General features: G+C 34.8%; 1 protein-coding gene across 1 annotated transcript; it reads right to left on the bottom strand.

Moving 5' to 3' along the window:
• Positions 1 to 1,147: 1,147 nt before the first annotated feature.
• Positions 1,148 to 19,415, bottom strand: LOC142615806 (NAD-dependent malic enzyme, mitochondrial). Its single transcript, XM_075788647.1, has 19 exons — positions 19,011 to 19,415; positions 18,811 to 18,907; positions 17,381 to 17,499; positions 15,044 to 15,211; positions 14,827 to 14,955; positions 14,553 to 14,613; positions 12,447 to 12,550; positions 12,253 to 12,336; positions 10,222 to 10,328; positions 9,453 to 9,564; positions 7,080 to 7,193; positions 6,266 to 6,331; positions 4,071 to 4,143; positions 3,828 to 3,914; positions 3,415 to 3,469; positions 3,263 to 3,334; positions 2,730 to 2,792; positions 2,499 to 2,613; positions 1,148 to 1,432 (listed from the first exon to the last, which is right to left on the bottom strand). Exons 1-19 carry the CDS (start codon positions 19,203 to 19,205, stop codon positions 1,358 to 1,360), a joined length of 1,896 nt encoding a protein of 631 aa, XP_075644762.1. The 5' UTR covers positions 19,206 to 19,415; the 3' UTR covers positions 1,148 to 1,357.
• Between the last annotated feature and the right edge of the window lie 8,442 nt (positions 19,416 to 27,857).

Below are 27,857 nucleotides of genomic sequence, written 5' to 3'. Positions count from 1 at the left end.
GAAGGGGGCTGAGAGTTTCTTTGGTCATGTGTTATATGTGGCGAGTGAAGGTTTTCGTATCAGATTCTGGCATGACCCTTGGAGTAGCCCCACTGTCTTGAAAGATTTATATCTGACACTGTTTGATATTGCTGTGAACAAGGAAGCTATTATTTTTGATATGGTTGATTATGCTCCAAATGGGGGTGGTAGAAGTTGGAACTTTGTTTCCGTCGTGCATTTCAAGACTAGGAGACAGGGATCTTTGATGATTTCTTTACATATATCTCCTCCAAGTTACCTAGGGGGGGAGATGATACCATAATATGACAATTGAATCGTAGTGGTATTTTTGATGTGCGCTCTTTCTATACTTCTTTGCTAGCAGCCTCGTCTATGTCTTTTCCTTGGAAGAACATTTGGTGTGTTAAGGTACCTAAAATGGTGGCTTTCTTCTTATGGACAGCTGCTAGGGGTGGGCTTCTTACTATAGACAACCTTGTTAAGAAGTTACCTCTTGTGAATTGGTGCTGCCTTTGTCGATGTGAAGAGGAAACTGTTGATCATTTATTGATCCATTGTAAGTATGCTTATACCTTGTGGAGTGATGTCCTTCATTTGTTTGGGGTTCAGTGAGTTATGCTGAAGAATGTTGTTTCACTTTTTATTGCATGGTGAAATTGGTTGGGAAGTCACACTTCAAAAGTGTGGAATATGGTTCTAGCATGTCTTATGTGGCTAATTTGGAAGGAATGTAATGCTCGTACTTTTGAGAAAACTGAGAGACTTGTAGACTGTGTGAAGTCTTCGCTACTTAGGACGTTGTTTGAGTGGTCCTGAATTTGGGGGTTTACACATTGTCTTTCTTTGTTTGATTTTCTTAATTCTGTTAGTTTCTCTTTTTGATTGGTTTGTATTCTTTTCAGTGCAGTGAGTTTGCTATCATAAATTTATTGTGCTTTCTTTATCAATAAAGCTGTTATTACCTATCAAAAAAAAATTGTAACTGGCAATCAAGTAGACAATGAGCTCAGCCTGCACTTTTTCTTGTTTGAAGGGATTCGTTTAAGGTTTGCCTTCCACTTTAAACAGTTATCATCCTATGCAGTTCTACCATGTACATCGCACGACCCAGGCTCCCAGCTAACACACCATCGCAAACATAGTGTTTTGGAAATGAAGATTTCTTTGTTATGTATTTCAGAAAATTTGGTTTGTTTACTTCAATAATACACAATTAAAGAACCGCATGCATGCATCCCAAACATAATTAAAGAGCATTTTGCCATTTACATATAAATTAAGAAAAAATATACTATTACATACAACAATGCTGTTATTCAGTTCTTGTGAGGGTATGGGGGGCTTTGGTAGGAGGTTAGTCGTTCCGGTAAACCAATGTTGGGTAATCTGGATTCCACATGTTGTTCTTCACAAATTCTTCAATCTCTTCCTGCAAAACACACATGCAGTTATATTATCATAAAATTTAAAGTTCTGAAACTATAAACAGGCCCTAAATTCAAAGATGTTCCAAGTTTATGAACTGTAGCTATTTTTAAAAACCATAAAACGGAGGTCCAAGACTTCTACACTACCAAATATTTATCCTGGCATCAACCTTTTATGAACTGCGGCTAGACACCCAGAAGTGCCTATTGATGGCCGAGACAGGCCTATCATGACAGCTTACCGTGTATACACCCACTCCTTTCATACAAGATTAGTCATTAAGCCAAATATTAAACCACCTATTTTAGAGTAAAAGACAGAATATAAGAATTTTGAGTAATCCCCGCCCTTTGAGCATGTCCTCGGCACCAAGGAATGTGTGGCCCATGAGTGACTTGTTATGCTAAGGCCATTTGCTTTGGTCTCATCAATATTCATTAAAGAATAATCTCTAGTTCTTGTTCTCTACACTAAAGCCATTTTCCCAATCCTTTGCCATTTAACAAAACCTGCTAAAAGCCCACAAAGACTCCCAGCATTTTCACTTTCCAGATAGGTGTTCTCTGTTGTTGTTTTGCTTTTTAATTTTGTTTATTGTTGTGGAAATTGCCAAAATCTAAGGCATAATGTGTGTGTTTGGATAGTATCTTAGAGGGAAACAAATCTTTGTGGGATATCTCCTTTGAAAATTAGACTTCCAAAATTCTAATGTCAAATACCAAAACTTGATTAAACACATTGGAATATGGCTGGAGGCTAAGCAAAAAGTAATCCCATCAAATGATAAAAACTTAATTGACCACATGTTGCAGACAATATGTTGAACTAAATTCTTTATGTTGATGCTAACTGGGTATCTTACATAGAAAGCTAAAAATGCCATACATCCCTTTTTCTTTTCTTTTTTTCATTGGTTGAAAATGCTAAACTTGCTCCTCTGTATCTATGGGCATTCATGCAAGGTGAACCAGGACTTCAATAAGTTACAAGCAAGATTCGAGTTGGTATCATCCAACAAGTTCAGATCAAATTATAGTTGCAAGATTTATGATCAGCAGAAAATATACCTGACTAAGTTTCCGTAATTCTCGGGCATCCATGCCACGGTATCCTTCTGCTAGATCCTCTTTTATAGCTTCCTTCACCACGGCTGCAGCTACTTCCTTTGTAATATCTCTTATACTGCAAACATGGTTTAGGTCATCAGAAATGCACAAGACTAGAAATAAAATCTGCCAAACTGCCTCATATAAGTAATAAACAAACAGAAAATGAAAGGGAATGGTTAAATTACAAACCTAGATATTGACGGGAATATAACCCCTTTGAGAACCTCCTCTTCAGTCATATATGCAGCAAGGCTGTATATTGCAATTGATTTAGAGAATAGACAATATCAGTGGCTAAGGCAGATTATTAGACACTGGGAAAAAAAAATAAAAACAAAAATTCTACAAGATTGAATCAGTTTTGTTGGAGACCCTCTCCCCACTTCCCAAATCCCAATTCTTGCAAAGGTTAAACCCAAGACCTCCATTTATTTAAGGGGGAGAGGTGCCAGTTGGCCACAAGAGCAGGTAATTATGATGCATAGATTACCAATCATGAATTAGACTATTACATTTATTCAAGCCTGCAAGTGATTTATAATATAAAATAACAAAATTAATGACATATGATAACATTACTATTTTTTTTTTCCCCTTAAAGAACATTTGGGAGGATGGCAGGCAGGGGTATACAGTGTTTTGGTGGCATATAATTCTCAAGTTGCTTAGAACTTTCATCCTAAAGAAATCAATTCAGAAAGTAAGGAGATATGATAAAGTACCACTCAGCCGCAGCCTGTAACATGCCATCAGTAATAATCCTGGAGCCAGATAGAAGAGTACCAAGTCCAATGCTGCATAAACAGTCTAGTTATTAATATGAAACGTTAACTTAGTGAAACTCAAGCTTGGATCTCCCTTGATAAAAACTAACCCTGGAAAGAGATACATGTTGTTTCCCTGGTTGCAGTGGCCAATACGACCATTTCCTGTGGAAGTCAAAAGTAGCTAAGGCTCTTGCATCATATAAAAGTATTTTGAAGAGAACTTTCTGTTGTAAGTCCTCTATCAAACATTCAAAATTATCATGTAAGCCACAGACGCTCTTCATGCATCTAAAAAATAATAAGCGAATTTAAAAGTTTCATGAGTAACAACTGGTGCATTTTTACTAACATGTTCTAAATTAAATAGATCATAACTAATAACAATTTCTGCACTTCCAATTACTACGCATGTAATCTGATTTTTCAGTAACAATTACAATCTCATGAAGAGACCTTGAAATTAGACTATACTAATTAAATGAAAGTAGAATACAGTCAATGTAATGGCTTTAGTACATACCAAGATCCACGTCTTGGAATGGGCTTCCACTTGCAAATATTATATTTTCACCCACACTGGAATATGCTTCCTCAGGAGTGCATTCAGCTGTCCCAAAAATTTAAAAAAAATAAATAAAAAAGAAGAAGAAGAAGAAGAGGGAAAACAGAAGTCAAATAAGTAATGGTCAAATTTGTGAACAAAGATGAATTACCATAAAATAACCATCTACTGTAATAAAGGAAGAAAATGAAAGATCTATACCATTATTTGTAGGATTTGACATTGCAAATATGGCCGGTCTTGTTGAAGTTGAACCTTTAAGGGCCTCTAATACCTGAAATGAATGCATCATATCAATTTTTGCAGGAAAAAGTCAGTTGTCAGAAACTTACACCATGTTTGGCAAAACGGAGTGGGAGGGAAGAGTATAGAGGTAAGGAAAGGATAGTACTTTTCCTTTAAAGTGTTTAGTTCACAAAGAAGAAAGGAAACGAAAAAAGAAACCTCATGTGGATCCTCCTGCACAAATTCTCTCTTTCCTCTCATTTCTTTCCAATTTGGGAAGAAAGAAAAATGTGAGCCCAATTGAAAACAATCCATCAATTTTCCTTTTCCTTGCTCCATTTCTCTCCAACCAAAGGATTTTTCTTATCCTCCCTGCCTTTTCCCTCCCCATCTTTACTTTTTCTCCATCTTCCCTCAACCCGGACAAAGTGTTAGTTAAAGTTTTGAAGGTAATTGGCTAAAAAAAATACCGTTTACATGGTATGATTAACAGATGCACTTGACAAGATACCATTGAAAATATAAAATGAAAATACCTTCACAAACTTAGCATTTGCCTCCTAGATAACTGCTTTCACTATCATGTGCCCAAGCTTTGTGAGGGCAACATGCATGGTCATATTTTACCCACAAAGTTTCATTTTGCACCATAAAAATAATTGGGCTAGATAAATTCTGTACAACCTTCTCATAAAAAAACAGATCATACAGCTTTTTCTTTTTCATGCAAACACAAAAGAAGCTAAGAGCCTAAGAGTAAAAGCATAGATGTATCTTTTAAAATTTTTTCCAGGACTTGCAGTATACATCATCAATGGTCTCCAGCCACCTCAAATGGCAACTAAAAGTCAGGAACAAGAATAATCTAGTAACTAATGTGGAAAATCAAACTAAGAAGAATCCAATCCAACTCCATTTTAGAAACTAGGAAGCACAAATGCTTCAGGCATACAGCCATATCAGTATCCAACACGCATCCGGTATGAATACCATGAGATACTTTTTTAGCTTTTAAAATCCTCCCTCTCTCACTCACTTTCTCTACATAAAGTTAATAGCTTTTTAAAAGTTTTATTATTTTTGACATATTCTATGCCCTTTATCATTTATTTTTAATCGTTTAAACTAAAAATTAGCATAATGTTATGTTAAATTATTTATTTACATATTAATTTATATAAGTATCTCTTAGAATTTAATGATCAGATTATCCATTTCCCTTTGGGACAAGTGATAATTTATCAAGGTATCAAAGAAGGTTGTCTAAAATTCTAACCAAGTCTCCACTTTCACCTCCCATTTAAAAACTGAAAATTTCAAGAATTCACATATCACTATGTCAGTATTGTAACATATTCACGTACCTGTATCAATGCTTCCTAATTTAGAACTTAAAAAAAAAAAAGAAAAAAGAAGAAGAAGATGATTTTACATAGCATATGAAGGGCTTCTTAAACTGATAGAATAGCTATACTTTCTTTCTTTTTGATATATCATCAAGCACTATGCACCATAACATTTTTTATGGTTTAAAAGAGTAGTTTTTTAGGGGTAAAACTTTAAAAATAGTAGTTCATTTAATTTAATCTTGAGAATTAAATCCTCAAGATGGAAAGAAGCAAAAAGGCAAATATTGACTTTACAAATGAAACATCTTCCCCAAAATTGAAACTTTGCCTATCCTCTTTTTCATCAATAAACTATTATATTTAACAGGTAAACCCAAGAATTAAGAATATGATGATAACTTTTTTTTTTTACGATAAGTGGAATATGTTGATAACTTTATTTTTACGATATTTACAATTGGACAGTTTTCTTACACTCAAAAGAAAATCAAACCCTACTCCTTAAAGCTTGAAACTTTATGATCTATCCCGAATACACAGGAATATTGTACACTTGAAATATTCATATAGAGGAGCAGACTTGGCATTTACTAAGCCTAAATCATTTTGCAAGTTCATAGTTAAAAAACATAAGCACAGTCACAATGACTAGAAAGGCTAAACTCTAAAACATTCACTAACCACTCCCAAAATGGATAATAATCTCTAAAGCAGGATCAAGAAAGGGTACATATACCCAAGAGTTTCATACATTAATATAATAGTCCCATAAAAACAGGACAATACTTTCATTAATGAACAATATGAATCCTTTCTAGGTACCTCCTTTGAGAACAAACCCCCAACTGCAGATAATCCAAGAAGCACATCAGGCTTCACTTTCTGTACCTGATTAGCAAAGATTAGGCAAGATGGATCAGTACCGTGGTAAACAATGATAAGGCAGACAGTTTAAATGTTCTGCAATTAGACTATATTCCCAATTCAAATAGACATTCTTTCCCTTTTAATTTAAGCGTGTGTATCATACTTGAGAGTTGGTTTTGATTTGCTTATTTGGCAAAAGTACAGTTGTACCTAGAAATAATTGAGGCTTTAAAAAGTTGCACATAAGCTACAAAAAGAAGCTAATCTAAATACACAGGTAACAATGACAAAACTTGTTTATCAGAAGAATAATAACAGTTCTTGATTACAAGTAATATCAGCTTAAATTACCAATCACAATTTTTTTCCTGATTAAACTCTTACAAACCTCAGCTTTATTGTTATTTAATTCCCTCATATGCCTCTTACGTAGGAGGTGAAAATTAGGTGAGCATAAGTGTGTGAGAGAGAGAGAGAGCTTCTGTATTGCTGCTTTCCCATTGAGTGAATAGCTTCAGAATCCCTCATTACCAAGAAAGCTTGGTGCTTGGCAAAGAAATATATATACATATGGGGAAGGCTAGGTCTCAAATCCAGTTACATCAATCAACTTTCAATAGCATAACACAAGCAAAATATATACCAAAAGAACAAAGCAAGTTTGTATATAGAGCACACGATAGCATTACAATCTACCAGGATACAAATACCGGAAATAAGTATTAAAAAAAATATTCACTAATTAGAACTATGTGAGAATTTCACAAACCACTTCCACAAGACTTGCGCCTTCCCGTAATTCCTGGCGATTAATTTCATTGACCTTCCTTGCAAACGGAAGTGCATCTGGATCAATGTTTTCACGTTCTTCTGTGATCAGACCCTGGACAAGACAAAATACAAAGTCTAATTATCATATCCAGCCAATATTAATGAGTGAGGATAAAGACCAGCATTACAAGAAAGGAGGCCTCTTTTTTTCATGTAAGTAAAACCAATTGTATTGAACTACAGATACATAACTAGGGGGCAGCATGGAGTATACCAGTTCTATACTCATTGAAAATCCTTCACATCAATAGTACAATGAGTCAATACAATCATATAAATTCAAAGGCCTCTACCCATCTAAAGACATCCCAATATAATAAGGACGCAACAATCTGGTCTTTTAACCACTCAATATTCAATTCTAGCCCCTCAAAAGTCCTCTTAGTTCTCTCCCTCCAAATGTGCCACATCAAAATACAAGGGCGCCATATTCCTTACCCTATCTCTAAAAGAAATAGGTCTTCAGTGCCTATATTGAAACACTCCTCATACAACTTTAGGCATCACCCACTTGACTCCAGATGCAACAAAACTAAAATTCTTTTAACCCCCTCATTACTGGGCAATGCAGAAGCAATTGATCCACGGACTCTCCATCCTATTTGTAAACAACACATTGGTTCACAACAAACATCTTCCGTTATATAAGATTGTCTATTGTTAGAATCCTCACCAAGGAAGCTGTCTACCCACAAAATGCCACTCTCAATGTAGCCTTTACCCTCCATATTGCCCTCCAAGGCAAACCCAATGTACCATTCCCTCTTAAGGCCTCATATTATGAATGCACACTATAGAATTCATTTTTGTTTAACTTCCAGGGTACTATTAGTGCACCAAAGATATGCCAAAATTCTACTCTGCTACCATCCCCTACTTGATATCTAACAAATAACAAATACCACCCAGCTTTTATGGTCTTCCAAACTCCCACCGTGTATTAGACATTCAATCCCCTTTGCCATATTTTACTGACACCAATCGCTTCCATAAATACTCATTCTCCTTAGTGAACCTCCGTAGCCACTTCCCTAACAATGCCTTTTTGAATGAGCTCACTTTTTAAATCCCCAACCCAACTTTATACAGCAGAGAACATACTTTTGATAGTTACAACGGGGACAGGGCGATTTGAACCCTAGATGTTTCCATTGGCAACTGTAGGAGATTCCAACTAGTTAAGCTACAAAGCTTTTGGCAAATTTGGGTATTTTCCACCCCTCCCTCCCCGCCGCCAAAAAAAATGACATTCATAGGCATTGTGAAAAGAGACATGTTATGAGTTTGTATTAAGTTAGGGGCAAAATAGTAATATCAATGTAATCACTCATTATAGATAATATTTATGTGCATCAGGGTAATTAACTTTGAAATTCCAAAACTTCCTGAGAAAATATGGTATCAAAGCCCTAATTTTAACTCTCGCTGCCAATGCCAAAGTTTGCTGCTATCACTAAGTAAATTGGCAGTTCAACAAAGAGCTCTTTGATCAAAGTAATTCCACCACCCCTCCCCCCTTTTTAGAGAGGTATAGTTTCTTCCACCCTGGTAGTCTCTTCTCCATTTGTTAGTGCCATTTCATGCACTATGAACTCTAAATGAAGATCCCAACAGCAAACCCAAATAAGTCAACTGCAGTGAACTCACCTAAAGTGTAACACTGTAGCTAAAGCTTCCACCTCCAGTACTACCCCCTCAGAGTACCATCTCACTCTTAGGCTCACCCTCAAACTTGCTGATGCCTCAAAGTATGTAAAAACATTGCAAGAATCTGATGTACGCCAATTTGGATCACAAATAAAATGTGGTATCATCAACAAATAACAGGTGAGAAACAGTCAAAGAACCCCTGTTCCTCCCATCCATCATAAAAAGCAACATCTGTCTGATCTATCATTCCACTGCAAACCTCCATATCTAAAATAAACATGAGCAGAGACAGCAGGTCTCCTTATCTTAGTCCCTTGGAACTTGAGAAAAAATCAGCAGGGCTACCATTAACTAGAATTAAGTACCTCCTAGACACCATGAGGCTATAGAAGTAAAGCTTGGCACGATAAATAATACTCTGTAACACATTGATACCAATGGAAATCATTTTACATACTGGTCAAGGGCATTTAGTGATATAAAAGAACAAATCTGCAAGTAGGGGTCTTTCAGTGTAACATCAATGATCCAAAGTATCCAATTCATAACTTAAAAATTCATCCACAATTTTAGATTATAGAAATTCCATATCACAGATGGTACAGCCACTTGTGACCTTATAGCACAGTTGGAAACAGAATTTGGAAGTATGACTACTGACCTTGGCGTCAACTACCCAGAATTGACGCTGAGCACTGTCAAAAGCATATTCATTATTTCCTAACATCCTTGCCATTGTTTTCCTTGCAGAGTTAAGAACCCCTATTCCTGCACTGCAAGCGGTAAAATAAAAAAATAAATAAGCAAAGAAAACCTTAAAGTTGATATTTTGCGCTAAACATCCTGGAACTTAAATGTTGGGTCACACAACATTATTTGCAGATGAACTAAATCCTTGAGAAGCATCGGCACAACTGCAAAAGCCTCCCAACAATGCAATCAACAGGTTGCAAGATTATTGGTGTATGAAGAGAACACCATGGTAAACAAACCCACACAAAATGAACATCACAAACGTGCTAAGATCACCTTTTCTATATGGCTGCTCCATCTAAATATCCTGAATTCAGTTATGGAAATTTTTGTGCATGTCTTTGAGGCCCAGATTATATTATATCTAAAGATTGAATTGTTCTCTTGAGATAAAATATATCTTCCTGTTTTTTTTTTTTTTTAACGAGTAAAACTAAAATTAATCTTCATGCTCTCATCTGACATCTGAGAGTAATTCTTTGAGTAGCACATTCTAAACTTCCAAATGGTATTAATTACAGTCTGATTTCCCAGGGCGAACATTAATTATTGGGATTATGTTCCATAACCATTTCTTCTTCTCATTCAACCCCCAAAAAAAAGAATATATATATATATATATATATATATATATATATATATAAATTCTTCTCCTTTATATAAATGAAAAGCCTAACCTTCCAGCACCGGCAACAACAATCTTTTGCTTTGGAAAGTCTATCATTGGCCGTCCTTGTGCTCTAACAGCTCCTAAAAGTCCAGCAATAGCAACTCCTGCAGTTCCCTGTAAGACGAACGAATTCAAAGCATGCCAGTAGTTATTGACATTCATATTCCTAAATGTTGAAATCTAATACAAAATAACATGGTCTATGTCTTATATTTCAGATCTTTAAATTCGTAAAAGCATATACTCATCACTAACTAAAACAATAGAAAACAATATCCACAAAAGGTACAGAGGCAAACATACAAACACCACTCACTATAATCACAAAGAGATTCATGCCATGGTTGAAAAAAATGATACAAATGACATAGAAGAAAGATTATAATAAGAGATATTAATTAACTTTGCCTCCTTGACATGCTGATGCTTGTACCAGTTCATCTTCTGGCTTTTGTACATGCTAAAGTTTACATGCTCGTTTTTGTGCCAGACATGTTATTGATTACCAACCCCTTATTGCTTATATGCATTTTTCTACCCCAAGTGTAAGTATTGGCCTTGTAAAATGACTGGAGCTTAAAAGCCATGTTTGACAACCAGTTCCCAACCAGTTCTACGTACTGAATAATTCAAGTACGTAGAACTCAATTATAATTGACGCAAGATGGTATGGTGAGTCCGAAAAGGATGTTTATAGCATTAGAAATTAGTACAATTGTACAGAAACAATTATCTTCGCGACATATATGATCACATAAATAACAGCAACAATATTAACATATAAGAATGCTGCGCTATGTTGACCATAAGTTTCATAGATGCATAGTACCAATAGTATTCATAATAGGTCTTATCAGCAAAGCTTAAAACATTAAGCAACAGAAATGTTGTCCTTTGAGATACTTTAATGAAGTACTGTTGGGAAAATGGTTATGGAAAACTATTAGTAGTGGTTGGTCTACTTTTTCTCGCTACATTCAGTTTCAGATTGGAAATGGGACTAGAGTGAAATTTTGGCATGATGTTTGGTGTGAGGATATCCTTTGAGTACGTGTTTTCCAAATTTATTCAAAATCAGTAATGATAAGGAGGCTTATGTGGCTGATCTCATGCAGTTTCCTAACAGGGTTCTTTTTTGGGACTTAGAATTCTTACGAGAAATTCATGATAAGGAATCAGATTCTTTGTCTATTTTTTGGAATGTTATATATGGAGTCTCATTGAGAGGTATTGGTGAGGATAAGATTTGTTGGACACCTGCTAAAGGCAAGGGCTTTGAGGCAAGTAGTTACTATCAGGCTTTGCTGGGTGTATGTACTTAATCCTTCCCTTGGAGAAGTATCTAGAAGCAAAAGGTTCCTACCAGAGTTGCATTTTTTGTTTGGACTACAGCTTTAGGAATTATCTTGACTATTGATAATTTACGCAAGAAACAGGTGTTGATTCTAAATGGTGCTATATGTGCAAAAGTAATGGAGAATCGGTAGACCATCTTTTATTACATTGTCCTATTGTTTACGAGATGTGGTCTATGGTGTTCACCTTATTTGCTATCCACTAGGCAATGCCAAAGACTGTAGTTGAGCTCCTTGCTTATTGGCCAGGAAATTTTTGTCATCATTGTAATGGTGTTATTTGGATGGCTATCCCTCATTGTTTGATGTGGTGCATTTGGTGGAAGAGAAACAACCAATGTTTTGAAGATTCTTAAAGGACTATAGCTAATTTAAAACTTTTCTTCTTTAAAACTCTATCGAACTGAATGTCTATCATAGGAAGTCATTCTATTTTTTCGGTCTATGATTTGATGGATGCTTGTAATTTATGTATTTGATTATTTTGGTCCCCTGCTGTATACGTCATGTATACTCGGGTGACTCGTTATTAAGTTCTTGAATAAAATTTCCTTTACTTATCAAAAAAGAAAAAGAAATGTTGTCATTATCATGAATGGCTGAGAAAGATTAAATTTATGTAGGTGAATATTGCTGTGAGTAAAAATAGTGAGATGCTTTGATATAACCAAGAATTTAATTACCTGGACATCATCATTAAACATTCTGTATGTATTTCTATAACGCTGCAACAACTTAAAGGCCCACTTGCTTTGGAAATCTTCAAACTGCACAAACCCAAGTGTCTTTTATCTCATCCTTTAATAATAATAAAAGAAATGTCATCATGCATTCCAATTACTAGTGATTAAATTAGCATACACAACATTTAAATTACCTGCACAATCACATTCGGCCATCGAGTAAACACTGCCTCCATGAATTCATCAATGACAGCAACATACTCATCACCATCAAGACGGTTTTCTTGCAGTCCCAAATCTGATAATAAAAATTAATTTTAAGTGGGACTTATACGTTCATGTAGACAATAAAAATTTTAAAAAAAATAAATAAATAATAATAATAATAATAATGAAAGTAAATACAACTTTTTAGATGATTTTTTGTTTACAGGCAAGAATAATTTTATACTACTTCATGTAAAAAACGAAATGAAGAAGCATTAAGAAATACAATGAAAAATATTATCTACAAAGGTAATGACTCAATGAATGACTCAATGGAATTTACTATCTGTAGAACCCAATGCATAAGACCACTCATATAAGGAGCTAGTGAAGGTTGCTAGCAATGGACTCCTCGTGGTTTCCACATCTTCAGAAGTTCATCAATTTCTTTCCCACCATATAGTCCACAACAAACTAACAAGATTCTAGATTTCTTTCCCTCCCCAAATCCACCACCCCCATAATAGCTCAAAAACCTTGCCCGGTAATACCAATTGAATCCCAAATGATCTTAAAAAAAAAAACTCCACAACTCAAATACCACACTACAATGTAACAAAAGCTGGTCCACCATCTCCCCACTACATTGGCACATCCACCACCAACTCACAATAGGATATTCCCCCTTGAGAATGTTCTCACAAGCAAGGATTTCCCCCCAAGTTGCTGTCAACACAAAAAAGGAAACTCTTTGAGGAGCCTTAGCCCCCCATATGGCCCTCCAAAGGAAAGACACAAGGGATGAGCCCCGTAATGCCCACAAGAAGATCGAACACTAAAATTCCCACTCCTCTTCAACTTCCACCTCATCTGATCTCCCCCCTAAAGTAAGGATTTTCCCCAAGCTGCTATCTACACACAGAAGGAAACTCTTAGAGGAGCCTTAGCCCCCCATATGGCCCTCCAAAGGAACACGGGGTGAGCCCCATAATGCCTCATAAGAAGATTGAACACTAAAATCCCCACTACTCTTCAACTTCCACCTCATTTGATCTCCCCCCCTCCCTAATTGAAACATATGAGATTCTAGCAGTTCGAGAAATAAAGCCACCCCCTCTAACTCCCAATCATTAAAATCCCCGAGCCTCACATTCCATCCCCTCTTCTTGTCTCTATAATAATGACTTCATTGAAGCTTCCCTATCCATCACATTCCATCCCCTCCTGTTGTCTCTATTATAATGACTTCACTGAAGCTTCCCAATCCATGGCTTCAAGCAGTATAGAATACATCATCTTCAAAGCCTGAGCTCCAATTTGGCATTATTGAATAAAAAGGGCAAGTATAGGGAATGCAATTGAGCAAACACAGGGTGCAAGATTCATAGACATAATTAAAAGACTAAGACGCAAAACCCACCCTTTAAGTTTCACAAAAATTCATTTCAATCCTCTAATTTTGCTTTCATTCATTTTAGTCCTCTAAGTTTCAAATTTATTCTATTAAGGCCTGTCCATCGCCTTCATTTAAATTTTAGAAAATATTTTTCAATCATTAATTGAATTTTTTAATTTAGAAAATTTGAAGAAAAAAATTAAAAATTTGAACAATTATCCGCAACATTTAACAGAAGTTGCTGGAGAAGCCTTGAATAAACTTGAAACTTAGAAGACTGAAATGAATGAATGCAAAGTTAGAGGACTGAAATGAATTATGGTGAAACATAGAGGGTGAGTTTTGCATTTTAGCCTAATTAAAATGTCCATGCTATGAGGTATGAAGAGAAATATTTCCAGCCAATATGATGTGGGCGAATAGGTCTCATGTGAGAGACAATAGTAGATCAACCCACCAATGCCAACATTCAGCTAACAGCAAAAGATTCTATAGTTTAAATTTTGAACCAAAAACACATGAAGAGCTATTATGCAAGGCAGCATGGGCTTTCAAATCTACAACAGCTCACCCACCATGCTTCACATTTGAGAATGAATTGAAACTGTCCTTTTATGGAGGGCACTATTTTTTGCAATGATGAAAAAAAAAAAAAAGGTGCAACATCATCGCCACAAATGAATGAAGAAGAACCTACACATAGGGTCCTCCAGCAGCTTCTCATTGTTAGTTCCCACATCAATCATGACAGGAAGTACCTATAGCACGGTAAAATCAATTAGTTGGGATTAAGGCTATGTTGAGTTGAGTTGAGTTGTTAATTTAAAAATCCAAAGGAGAATTATTTGACAACATCATTCACAATAATACTCAAGAAAGTCTACTTTTTTGTGTGTTTTTGGATGTGTATATTCATATAAATGCATAAAACTATCGCAATAGAAAGATATGACACATAAAGCAAGAAATACCCTTTGAGGGTTTATCCCTGCCGCAGCAACATATAGATCCAGTTTCCCAATCGCTATTCCAATTCCCTGAACTCCAAGGTCTCCTAGACCCAGTATTCTGCTTCCATCTGTGACAACAATCATATCAACCTGCAAACCAAGTTTTTTAATACTTATCAGGAAATTAAAATAAATCAATAATTAATAATAATGATGCTCATTATCAATAACAGAAAACCTGATCAGCTGGCCAGTTATAAACCATAGACATCATTTCTCCACGATCTTCCGCACTGAAATACATTCCCCTAGGCCTTCGAAACAAGCCACTGTAATTCTGGCAAACCAAACCTACTGTTGGAGTATAAACAATAGGCGCATATTCCTCAATGTTTTTTATCAAAACCTGTCCATTTCAGAAATGAAGTCATGACTTTAACTGTTAAACAATGAAATCCATAAGATTAGCCATATAGAATTTTTGCAACTACCCCAAACAGCAGGAAATGCAAACAATAACATAAGGTCAATATTTTGATGGAAGTGTGGTAGCATGAATATGATTTATTGTTAATTGTTAAGTCACACACCTACCCAATGGGTATTGAACCCATGACATCACCCTCCGCCCCATTCTATATTGTGGGTGGAAGTGCCATTTGAGAAAACATGGCTGAGTATTTGACACAGGACAAAGTCCACACCAATATTTCATTCCTTAGAAACCCAAAATCAATATAAGGGCAAGGCTAATGAAGAGACAAATGTCCTTATTAAAAGAAGGTTCACTGTGCACACTATTATGATGGTGATGGCATGGCAGTATCTTGGAAGAAGTAACATATGATAGTTGCCTGGTGGAAGTGATAACAGTGGTAAAGAATATGTCATACTGAAGTTCTTATTTGAAGGTTTTACAATGCAGTAGAACTAGGCTTCATTTCATCACTATTATGTTTCAATGTGAAGAAAAAAAATTGTTCTTTTTTATTTTAAACATGGAAAAATGACACCTTTTGGACCAAGGAATGCAGAAGGGGTATTAAGTGGGTATGTGAGTGTGCACCATGCTTCTCTCAACAGATTATATCATGTTTTACACCTAAAGAGTTCCTTTCCTTCCAATTTTGTAGCCCATGTGTGCGGTGTGCCACATATTAGTGATTGCAGCATTCTGCTTGGCTCTTAAATGCAGTTTCCACATCAATTTTTTCTCGCATTTTATTTTATTTTTGTCAAATTCAGAAACATTTTTTATTTGGGCATCAAAGAATCTGTCTTTATTTCAAGTATAGAAAATATACACAGGCAAAGCAGAGATTCAATATCAGTAGAGGATAGCACCCTGCCTCAAAACCTCTCTCTCTCTCTATATGCTGTGCTTCCTTTCCTCATCACATTTCTCCTTTTTCCCCCTTGCCTTCCTTAATTTTCACTCTTTTTACATTATCCACACCATAATGAAAACTCAAATATGAATCAACACCTTCAAGGACCTAACAATTCTACAGAAAACCTTTGTCAAAAGTCAATGACAATAACCCAAAAGTGTGTTTTCCACTTTTGAACACACAACTTGTAAGTCCAAGGTGGGGAGGAGGTGCCACCCACAACTTTGGGGGTTTCTTTATCATGAAAAAAATGGGAAATAATCTAGTGCATGCACATTATATTTAAGATGAAGAGCTTAGCTGTGCTGTTTTCTTTGAATGGATTCAGGGCTCCTGATCCTAATGGCTATGGTGTTCACTTCTGCAGGACTGCCAGGAGCATTTTACAAGACAAGGTAGGCGTGGCCATTAAGAATTTTTTCACTACTGGTGGTAAGTTGTTGGTAGAGGTAAATGCTAAAGTGATAAGTTTGGTTCCTAAGGTTTGGAATCATTTTGGTAATTTTTGGCTCAATTTAGGTTGCTTATGCTTAAACCTATTTTCTTAGGGGTGGATCTTTGTTGGAGGTTTCTGTTCCTTCTGAGAGCTTGAGGGGCTAGAGGAAAACCTGGTCAGCCACATATATTACTCTCAACCATTCTATCTTATCCAATCTTATACTCTGTGTTATTAACTTAATTAACATGTACAATATCCACAAGAGGGGAATCGACTCAGAATAAAAAAGGATAAAGAACAAGGACCAAGGACCCTGAAATTGAAGATAAAATTGACATCTTTTTGAGACATACTCCTGAGTTAATAGTAGTAATCAAGGTGGCAAATGGTAACACAATTACAGCAAAAGATATTATTCATAAAATTTTTTAAACTGAACAGTATGCAACCAACACTGACCTGCAAACCTAACTAACAAATAACTAAAGTTGCAGGATGTGAAATGAATTTATGAAATTTCCTTCTATAACACACCATAAATAAAAGGCGAGTCTTCCATTTCTTATACCTAAAATAGTCAAATTATCTACTCGTTACTAAAGTGTAAAGATCAACAACTCCACACAGACAATTTTAGCAACTATTTTAGATAATCACTTAATTAAGAAGTAATATAACACTAATTTCCAATGATATATGCACGTCAATATAGAGTAGATATAAAGGAATAAAGTTTTCAACCCACCTTATAGTACATAACCTCATTCCTATCATGCAACCGATTAAGTATCCGCCATTTCGCCAGAGCATTTGGATCAGATGGTCCATCCCTTGCTTGCACTTCAAGCCTCTTCAAGTCAACCACTGTCAATTAAGAAAAACCAGCAAAAATATTGCTGAAGCAAAAAAATGCTAGAATGGAAAAATGAGAAATAAAGTAAAGGAGTTATAGATTTATCAAAGCACCCTAAACCTGTGGAGTAAACATTATTTATATAAGTAAAAAAGAATTTTATTCAAAAGTACACAGAATGCATAGCAAACCACTCATAAAGTATTACAATCATATAATCAAGTGCTCTAAAAAATCAAGAAAATCCAAAGTGGGAATTCTGCTTAAGGCACACATGACACACCAATCATAAAGGGACCTCAATAAACTCAGTTTGATAGTATGATTAGAACTTTCAACTCCATCAAACCATTCTTCTATCTCACTCTCTAGCCAAAATCCCCACATGACACAAATACGGACAGCTCTCCAAATCTTTGAGACTTTATGTCAGCGAAATCTTCCTTGTCAATACTCTAGCATCTCAATCACATTCCTAGGCATCACCCAAGATACCCCCAAACACAAAAAAGACCAGATATTTCTACCCACTAGAAAGTGAAGCAAACAAGTGCTCGTTTGATTCCTGGTTCCTCTTGCACATACAACACCAATCAATACTTAAGAAACTGATGGTGCTTTTGTACAGCCCATTGCAAAACTGTGTTTTAAGTTGAAAATGAGCGTTTGTAATAAGGGGGTGTTTGTTACTATTGTTTAAACAATACTTTTCAGTATTTAAATAATATTATACATATTTTTACATACTTTTTACCCTAACATATTTCCACAAATCAATGACGTTACTGGAAATTTCTTACCAAACGGGCCATAAAGCTACAAGGACTTATTATTGAATAGAATTTTAGGTTTTAAGTGTGTGTTAGGGATGAAAAATGAAAATTATTTCACTATTCAACTTATTTTCGCTACTATTCATAATTCTACGGTACTTTTTGGCACTATTTATACTTACTGAACTATTTCAACTAACTTTTCTCTTTATTTACAGTATTTTCAATAATAATTTTTTTTTCAGTTTCAGCAAGATAAGTGGTATCCAAACACATACTAAAAACGCTCCTTTTCAGCTCCCAAAACGTCTAACCAAACATACCCAAGTTGTTTTCAAATAATATTCCTCTTACACATAGACGCTGCATATGCGATTATTATTCACCAAAAATAGCAATATCGTGTAATCGTTTCAAGAATTGTAAATAAGCGACAATCGGATTAAAACTACGTTAATTCTCTTGTTACAGTTCTATCTACATCATTTCATTTTCTTCTTTCCATTTGAACAGTAACTCAAAAAAAAAAAAAAGCTTAAAAGTACTTACTGTAGCGCTCAATTTGCTGCTCTGGAGTCATAACATTTGGAGGCAGAAGTCCACGAAGATCAAGACGATCCCGTTCCGTCATTGAAAACGCCGTTCCCTAATTTTTTTTTATTTTTTTTCACAATCAAATCAATTTCAATTAACGAAACAAAAAAAAAAAGAAAAAAAAGTGAATTGAAAGAAAGGGAAAATTGTTATACTTTATTGAACCAAGGATCATGGAGAATGTCGAGGCTGCGTTTTTGAACGATGGCCGGACGATGACACTCGTTGGTAGTGTACGATCTGTATTGCATTAGCAGCACCGGATTACTACCCATACTACTTCGTCGGTGGTGTTTAAGCCGCTTGATTAGAGCCGAAGAGGCTCTGATCTGATTGGAAAAGTTTGACATTTTTCGTTTGAAATCTGTGGAGAAAGATGAAAGATTCTGTGTGTGCCCTAGTAGTGGAGAAAGAAAATAAGAAAAGTTTAGTTTGGTTCTTTTCAGTAGCAGAAAGAAGTAAAAAAGAGAATGATTGGAAAGTGGATCTGTACGTTTTTTTTTTTTCAGTCTGTTACTGGTTACTGCAGTGAAATGCGGTCGTGTTTTTGTTGGGTCGGGACTTTTTTTTTTGGTTGATTTTGACAAATGCGGAGTGTGAACAGCACTCACTCACCGTTCACACTAAATGCCATTTATTTATTTATTTATTTTTTTTACATATAACGTCTGCTCGTATAAAGTTATTAAATTAAATTTTATTATAAGTAAAAATTAAATTTTAAATCTCTTATTTAACTATTTAAAAAAAAATTTATCCAATTAAGTTAATACAATCTTAAAAAATACAAATTATAACTGATAGTCAATTTATGAGAAAATGCTGACATAAGAGAAGAGATGCTTCTCTTTCCTTATTGGTCTCTCTGCGTAACAATGTTCACGGCCCATTCATTGGGCTTCTAACTGCCCAATTGTGGACAAGAATGGGGAGTGCTGAACTATTAAGAAGTGGAATCTACTCTTTTGGGTTTTTATTTTTTTTAAGGTGGTTTACAAGTTTTGTAGTTCAATATAAATCTTTAGTAAAAAACATGGACTTTTAAGATTCAAATCTTACATCTCTCTCAATTATCAAATTTTTAACAACGGGTGAAGCTTGTATCTAATATATCTATGTACTGGACACGGTATAATGTAGATAAGTGTCTAAAACTGAGTTTTATAGTTCAACTTGCATCTTCTATATTCATGATTTTAACAAAGACTTTTAAAATTAAAATTTTATGTCTCTCAACTATCAAATTATTAGTAATAGGTGAAACTTGTGTGCAATGCATCTGTGCACTTGATACAAGCCATATCCATCAACAGCAAAAAAAAAAAAAAAAACCCTGAAGGGGTGATAATTCATGTTAATGAATTATATTTGTGTCGTGTTGAAATGATGAGATTAGTTAAATTGATCGGATCTAGTGACATTTAGATATGGAAAAGTATTTGTTGTTAAAGTGTGTGAAAATATTGAAATTATTATGAGATTTTTTTTTTTGGTGATCAACTGGATATGGGCTGGATTGCTGTTGGTGTTATGTGTTTTCTATCCATTTTTTGTTAAATTACTTTGTTAGAAGTTTGGTATTATGGATTTTCTCTTCATTATGTTAGATTAGTTAAATTAGCTATGTTAATTTTCTGTACGAACCAAATGTCTCAAAATGTTTTTAGAAGTAATTTTAAGCATTTTAAGATCACAGCCAAATACTGGAAAACAAATGGATTTTCAAAAAAATCATTAGTAAATAGAACAGTGCTTGCAAAGAGTGTAACCAAGAAGCCTTTAGTTGCTGTTAAAGCTCTCAAATTCCCTTTACATGTTGAAGCTCTCTAGCTCCTGATGGTCTTTTGATTTATGATGGGAAGATTTTTGTCAGGTCTTTTCAATCTATTAGAGTTTTTCACATACTCATATACAAAATAACTTTGTAACTTATAACCTAGCTAGACATGCAAATTATGTCATAGATTTTACGGTGCGGACAAAAAATGTTCTTCCACATCTTTAATAAATTTACCAAGTTGTTTCTAAAAAAACTAAAGTGGGCCTTCAAGGTACTCATGTCTGCCCCACCTAGAAGCTAAAAGATTTTGGGTTCACTTGGTGGATCTGGGCCTATGCTTCCTTCACTGTCTAGTTCCTAGTATTCTACAGATTACTCTTCCAAGTTCCAATGGATTGAATAAAATTGACTTTTGAAAAATGCATTATACTTATGTGAAGTCCTTTCAAGGACCTAGCTGATTTGCCAATTTATGGTATTCTATATTTCATTATAAAACACTTATCATAGCCGCCTATGATTTAATACTTATTTTCTGACTAACACCACCACCTCAGGGGACAAGGATGCAGCTTAATACTTATTTCTTCTGCTTTTTTCGCTCTTTTTCAGGATGAACAATACAGAGCATAGTTCTTATTTAATACAGATTGAAAGCTGCCCTTGATAAAGATAATCTTAAAAATGCTTGTAACAATGTAAGCTTTCTATTTTTATTTCTGACTTTTCAATGATCCCAGGCTTTGAAATCATCGTGTTAGCAGAAATCAGCCGCAAATCAATCATTAAGAAATTATTATAGTTCTTCGAAATTAAAGAAAAAAAAAGAAGTAAATAGAATATTCCATGTTCATATCCAGTACACACGTTCCATTTTGAACATAGGTTGCTATTTTTTAGAAAAATAAGTACTTAGAGCACTCACAGCAGTGGTGCTATATAGGTATATTGCTATTTTTTAACTTCTCAAACACAAAAAATGATGCTCCAGCAGTGGAGCTATAGCAAAAAAAATTTTGCTTCCAGCTACAGTGCACATCTAAAGATAAATGTGCACTGTAGCTCAAAGGTAAAAAAAAATTATTATTTTATTAAATTTCTCTCTCTCTTTCATTTAAAAAATATTTTCTCTTTCTTTCTTTTTCTCACTCTCTCCGGCTTCTCTTCTTTCTTCGTTTTTCCTTCTGTCTGTCTCTTTTTTTTTCTTTTTTTCTTTTTTTTTTTTTTTCTTTCTCTCCCTCATCTACTCTCTGCTTCGCCGACTTGTTCTTCGCCGGTCTTCGCCAACCTGTTCTTCGCCGATCTTCGCCGACCTGTTCTTCGCCTGTTCTTCGCCGATCTTCGCCGACCAGTCCTCCATTTCACCGCCGATCCTCATCTTCATCGCCCACGTCACCGTCCCATGCCGCCGATTCATCTCGCCTAGTCCTCCATCTCACCGCCGATCCAAGCTCCATTGCCGATCCAAGCTCCATCGGCACCGCCTTCATCGAACTCAAGAACGCCGTGGATTTTGTGGCGTGGTTGTGGCTGGATTTCGTGGGTTTCTCTGTGCCTGTGTTGGTGTGGTGGTTTGTGATGGTTTTTCTCTATGATTTGTGTGGGTTTGTTGGTGTGGATTTCTCTGTGATTTGTGCGGTGGTTTTTGGCTAATTTGGATTTTTGGCAGTGGTTGTGGGTGGTTGTTGGCTTGCTAGTTGTTATTGGATGGTTGTGGGCGGTTGATCTTGGTTGGTTGGCAGTGGTGGTGGATCGGTTTGTGGCAAGGAAGTCAATACCGTACCGGAGGCTGTACCGGTTTGGCCACCGGTACGATATATTTCGGATACCGGTCAATACCGGTGTACCGTTTCGGGTTTACCGCTATTATATATATATATATACACACACACACACACACACACACACATACCAAAATCTCTAGAACCATGTTTATAAATATATAATATTTCACTTATATTATAGTAAATATAAAAGTTTATTATAAAACATTACCTCAATTCAAAACAAATTATTCATAGTTTTAGACTTTAGTATCAAATAAAAGAAAAAAAAAACACAATATAAAAAATAGAAAACTTAGTTGTTCATTGCATACTAAGAAAACAAATAATACTAAGAAGTTAATGTAAATAAGTTATCATTATGCCTTTACAAAAATTCAAAAATTAAAAAAATAAAAAAAAAAAAAAAAAAAAAAGCTTTTTTCTGTACGGCCGGTACGCCGTCTTGGCCGTGTGCCCGAAATTGGCCGGTATGGCCGGTACGCGGCCGGTACGGCCGGTATTTTTCCGGTACAATATAGAAGTGTACCGGTCGGTGCAGGCCGGTACGGTACGTGCGGCCGGGCACGTACGGTATCGGCCACACTGGTTTGTGGTGTTTTTTTGTTTTGTGGGGTGTATTATTTTATTGTAATAGAAATATTATTTTATTGTGATGTTTATATTATTTTATTGTATTGAAAGCTAAAATAGATCCACTGCTGCAGCATGTTTTGTAAAGTGTATAGGTAAAATAGATAAAGTAACTTTTTGTAGAGCTAAATTGCTAAAATTTTAGCTCCACTGTTGTCGATGCTCTTATAGTTCTTTGTTTTTTGGGTAAACGATAAATATGAAACTTTATAAGAGTGTGGAAAACCATTTTACTTACTTGTGGATTGCCCTTAAACACAACATTTAATTTGGTATTTTATCACTAAAGTCATACATCTCTTGACACGTTTGTTGATTTATTAAAAGTTCATGCATCAAATATGATAAGGTCTTGTTAAATTATCATTTTTGAGTTAAGCTATATACACATATTACTGAAAAAGGTCCACCTTTTTTTTATAATTTTTATAGGTATGATTGAATTTCAACCTATGTTAGTATGGTATTCGCTCCATGATGATTGCTCTTTATTTCGTGTAGAAGAAGTTTAAATACTAGATATTTTGTTTAACGACCTTAGACTTCAAAAGTTGAATGAATTAGAACCCGAATAATAATAGTAAATAAATAAATGTACACCTTTTTTTTAGAGAGAGTTTCAACCTATGACGTCCGTTTTTTATGATGACTCTTTATCATCAGACCAAGCCACCAATCAGTTTTTGGTGTAGACGAGAATTGAACTCCAGATATCTTAAATAATCATTAGAGACTTTACCAGTTGAGCTAACTGAAACCCACTAAACAAATATACACCTAATAAGGTTGTGATTAGATAAACAAAACCACAATATTTATGAGGAGGCTGGAGCGGTCCCAAGTGAACAACTTTCCAACACAAAAATACAACTGGAAACTTGACCAAATTCCATATTATTAAAGGGCCCAATGAAAAAAAAAAAAAAAAAAGTCCACATTTGTCAATTACTATCAGATGACATAAATCTCCATCATCAGTATATGGTCAAGGTTTTTTTTTTTTTTTATTTTTTATTATTTAATGGAAGATTTAGATGGTCAAGTTAAAGCATTAAATTATCACTTGCTCTCCTTTCTTTTTCTTTCTATTTTTATCTTCTTCTTTTTTCTTGGTCTGAGTGATAGAGTTAAACAAAATCTCAAAAAAAAAAAAAAAAAAAAAAAAGTCCACATTTGTCAATTACTATCAGATGACATAAATCTCCATCATCAGTGTACGGTCAAGGTATTTTCTTTTTTAATTTTTTATTATTTAATGGAAGATTTAGATGGCAAGTTAAAGCATTAAATTGTCACTTGCTCTCCTTTCTTTTTCTTTCTATTTTTATCTTTTTTTTCTTGGTCTGAGTGATAGAGTTAAACAAAATCTCAAAAAAAAAAAAAAAAAAAAAAGAAGAGAAAGAGATAAGAGTTTAACTTTTTAAAACTTAACAAAAGTACATACTCTACTCAATTTGGTAAACTGGGCCGTACTAGATTGGCTAAACCTTGCACTGTATAGATTTTTTTTTTTTTTGTTTTTTGCTTTTTGTTTTTCTAGATTAGATGGCCCGCATGATGCATTTGATGTGTACTCGAAAACACGTATTTAGAGTTATGTATTAGACTTTGTGCAGTGAACCTCCTTTGCAAGTTGCCAACTCTATATATCCTAAACATTTTTATTTTTCCATGTAACATAATTTCTAATGTCCTTTCATGCTTCTACTACCTAATCAAGTCCTTTCGGGAAACTTTGGATATTTGTGATGAAAATGTCACAGGACAGGAGGTGACTGAGGCTGGGAATGTCAAAGATTTTGTGGATTTTGAATTGTGATCGTATCTAGAATTTGGCAATCATTGTCATTACCATAATAGAGTTACAATGTGGGTTGGGTGGTGGGTGGTGGAACTTGGAAGAAGAGACAACAAAAGTGTTTTAGGCGGTAACCTTTGGGACACGGCTTGTGTTTAATGTCCAGTTCCATAGGACACAGTGAGATGCAAATATATTAACGTGTTCAGTGAAACTGGACACTGGATACAAGCTCATCACCGGCTTTTGTAGTTCAACTAATCGACACTTTTGGATGTTTTTAATAAAAATATCCAGAGTTTAAATCTCACTCTTCTTATTATCATTTTTTTTAAATGTCTAATTTAGAGATATTAGAAGTTTAATAAGGTTTTATGTGAAAGTTATGATTTACCAATCATAGTCACACACGTCATTCAGTTCTGACAAAAATTGTGACAAAATGTGTGATAGTAAAAGAATTGATATTTAATACGTACTCGGCTATAAATAGTATATAAACTGATCATATTTAAGTTTAATATTGAAGATGTTTGTTTTTGAATTTTGGCTAACTTATGAAAAAGTCTTTGTAATAATCTCATTTGGTTGAGTATGTAAATAGGTTATTTTTGTTGTATGTTAACCAATTTATATACTTTGTTCTGAAGTTATATCTTAATTTTTCTTATTATGAAACAATAAATTTGTTTGTGTTTATTATATTTTTGAAAGAGTTTAATAAAATTTAACCATAATAAAAATCTATTGAAAATGCACAACTATATTTTGGGATATGATATTGTCAAAATTTCTTTTATTGATATTTATTCTTAAGTTTTAGGGATTCAAGGAATTTTTTTTTGTTGTTGAGAAAGTTACAGCAAATTCTCCTCCCCCTCTCTTTGACCTCCCAAACACTTTGTGTATAGAGAAGTGCCAATTAAATTATAAGGCTCTTCACAAGGATAATTTTTATTAATCTCAAATGGATTGTGAAAAGATACTTATTTAGACCTCAAAGAACTTAAGCAGGGGATTAATTCAAACAAGTTATGATTTACCCCAAATGGGCTAGCATAAATATATATTTCAGCCATAGTAACAAAGTGAAAAAAAACAAAGTGAAAAATCAATAAAGAATCTTTTCAATGGAAAAACTATTCGGACGATCCAATCTCATGAAAAAAAAACCTACTATAGAAGAACAATTACAATCAGTCAAAGCTTGTAAAACCTTTATAACCTAGACCCTCTATCTAATCTCTATAAACGTCTCACTTGTATTCCTATCATAGTATAGCCCTAGAATCTCTGAAATTCTTCTATAATGATTTTTCCCAAGAACAAATCTTGTCGTTATATGAAATGAAAGCTCTAGCACTCTAAGAGCATTCTCATTAGATGTTTCAAAAAAAATCTCATTTTGACACATCAAACACCTACTTTATCATTTTACCACATCATTTTACAATATCCTATTTATCAGATGTTTTATCTTCAATTCTATACATTAAAATAATATTTACTCTACATTAAAATAATATATTCCTTCCTCCTATCATCATCATCATCGTCAACAGCAGCAACAACAACGGCGCCAGCAACAACAACAACAACAACAACAACAACAACGGCGGCACAACCACCACTGCCGCAACAATGGCCACCAACAACCACGCCGCAACAACGGCCACAGCCACCAACCCACATCCACCAAACCAAACAAACCCAAATCTCAAACCCACCACCTGCATAAACCCACTTCCACCAATCAAACAAACCCACATCCTAAACCCACCACTGGCACAAACCCACATCCACCACCGCCACAAACCCACTTCCACCAAATCAAACAACCCACATCCCAAATCCACCAAATTAATTATAAAATTAATTACAACGAGCAAGGATCGGACATACACCGAGACATTTTGGGTGGGTTTAATCGGCGAGCTCTGCTTCAGATCGGCAAGCTTCAATCGGCAAGCTGAGTTTCTGATCGGCGAGCTCTGCTTCAGATCGGCGAGCTCTGCCTCCAGTGAGTCCTTTCAGATCGGCGAGTCCCTTTAATCGGAATCGCCTTCTTCTTCGTGACAAGAAAAAAAAATAGAGAGAAGCGCAGATAAAGGGAACGGAAAAAAGAAAAAAGGAAAAAAGAAGAAGAAAATAACCCGAAGCCATTGAAGACACTGGAGAAGAAAGAAGAAGAAAAAGGGAAGAGGGAGTGAATGAATGAAGGAACCGGAGGAGGAAGAAAGAAGGAAAAAGTAAAGAGAAGGATGAAAAGTAACAAAAGAAGAGAGAGAAATGAATAAAAAAGATTTTTTTTTTTTTTAACACACCGTCCATACCGTTCCAAAGATGGAACGGTACTGTAGCATGTCTCAAATTTTTGAGACATTTGACACACCTGATAAAGCTCTGTTTTTGGTGTTTGATGTGCCAAATATATTATATTATACCATTTAACACATTTAAGACACCTGATGATAGTGCTCTAAGTACTTTCTATAAGATTTGCCTCATTGAATTCACATGAAGGAATTTATGTGATTTCAAACAAAGGTTTAAGGCACATGCAATGTGCAATCAAGAATACACACTATCTAAATACAACAAATTATTCCACCTGACTCCCATATGGTATTTTGCACAAAAATACCTTACAAAATGACTTAAAAATTGTAATGAAAAAATTCATTTTAAGGAAGACGTTATCATTTTATGAGGGATTTTTTTAATTATTTATTATTTGGATCAAAATACTACTTGCTGTTCATATGACAGGTTCTTTAGCATAAGAAAAGCCTAAGGTGTAATTTAATTAACTTTTTGTTATTTTCAATTGCTAATGATTGGGCTGAATTAAAGCAATTTGAAATTTTAGATTTTTAATTAAAAAAATTTTAAAATCTAATATTTAGTTTGAAACCATGCGTAAACTGTTAGGTATAATTTGAGTTTTCCACAAAAATTAGCAATGAAGAAAAGTTTATCATTGCATTTGCACGCAATGACTCAATAA

The sequence above is a fragment of the Castanea sativa genome, chromosome 11 (assembly GCF_040712315.1).
Source record: "Castanea sativa cultivar Marrone di Chiusa Pesio chromosome 11, ASM4071231v1".
NCBI classification, from domain to species: domain Eukaryota; kingdom Viridiplantae; phylum Streptophyta; class Magnoliopsida; order Fagales; family Fagaceae; genus Castanea; species Castanea sativa.
The sequence above is the reverse complement of the archived record's forward strand: the minus strand, read 5'-3'. Positions and strand labels throughout refer to the sequence as shown.

Coding starts and splice junctions, on each gene's coding strand:
- LOC142615806 (XM_075788647.1), bottom strand. CDS start 19,205: ATGTCAAACTTTTCCAATCAGATCAGAGCCTCTTCGGCTCTAATCAAG. Junction 15,212..17,380: donor ATGAGGTTATGTACTATAAG/GTGGGTTGAAAA, acceptor TGAAATGGACAG/GTTTTGATAAAAAACATTGA. Junction 2,793..3,262: donor TTACAGGCTGCGGCTGAGTG/GTACTTTATCAT, acceptor TGCAATATACAG/CCTTGCTGCATATATGACTG.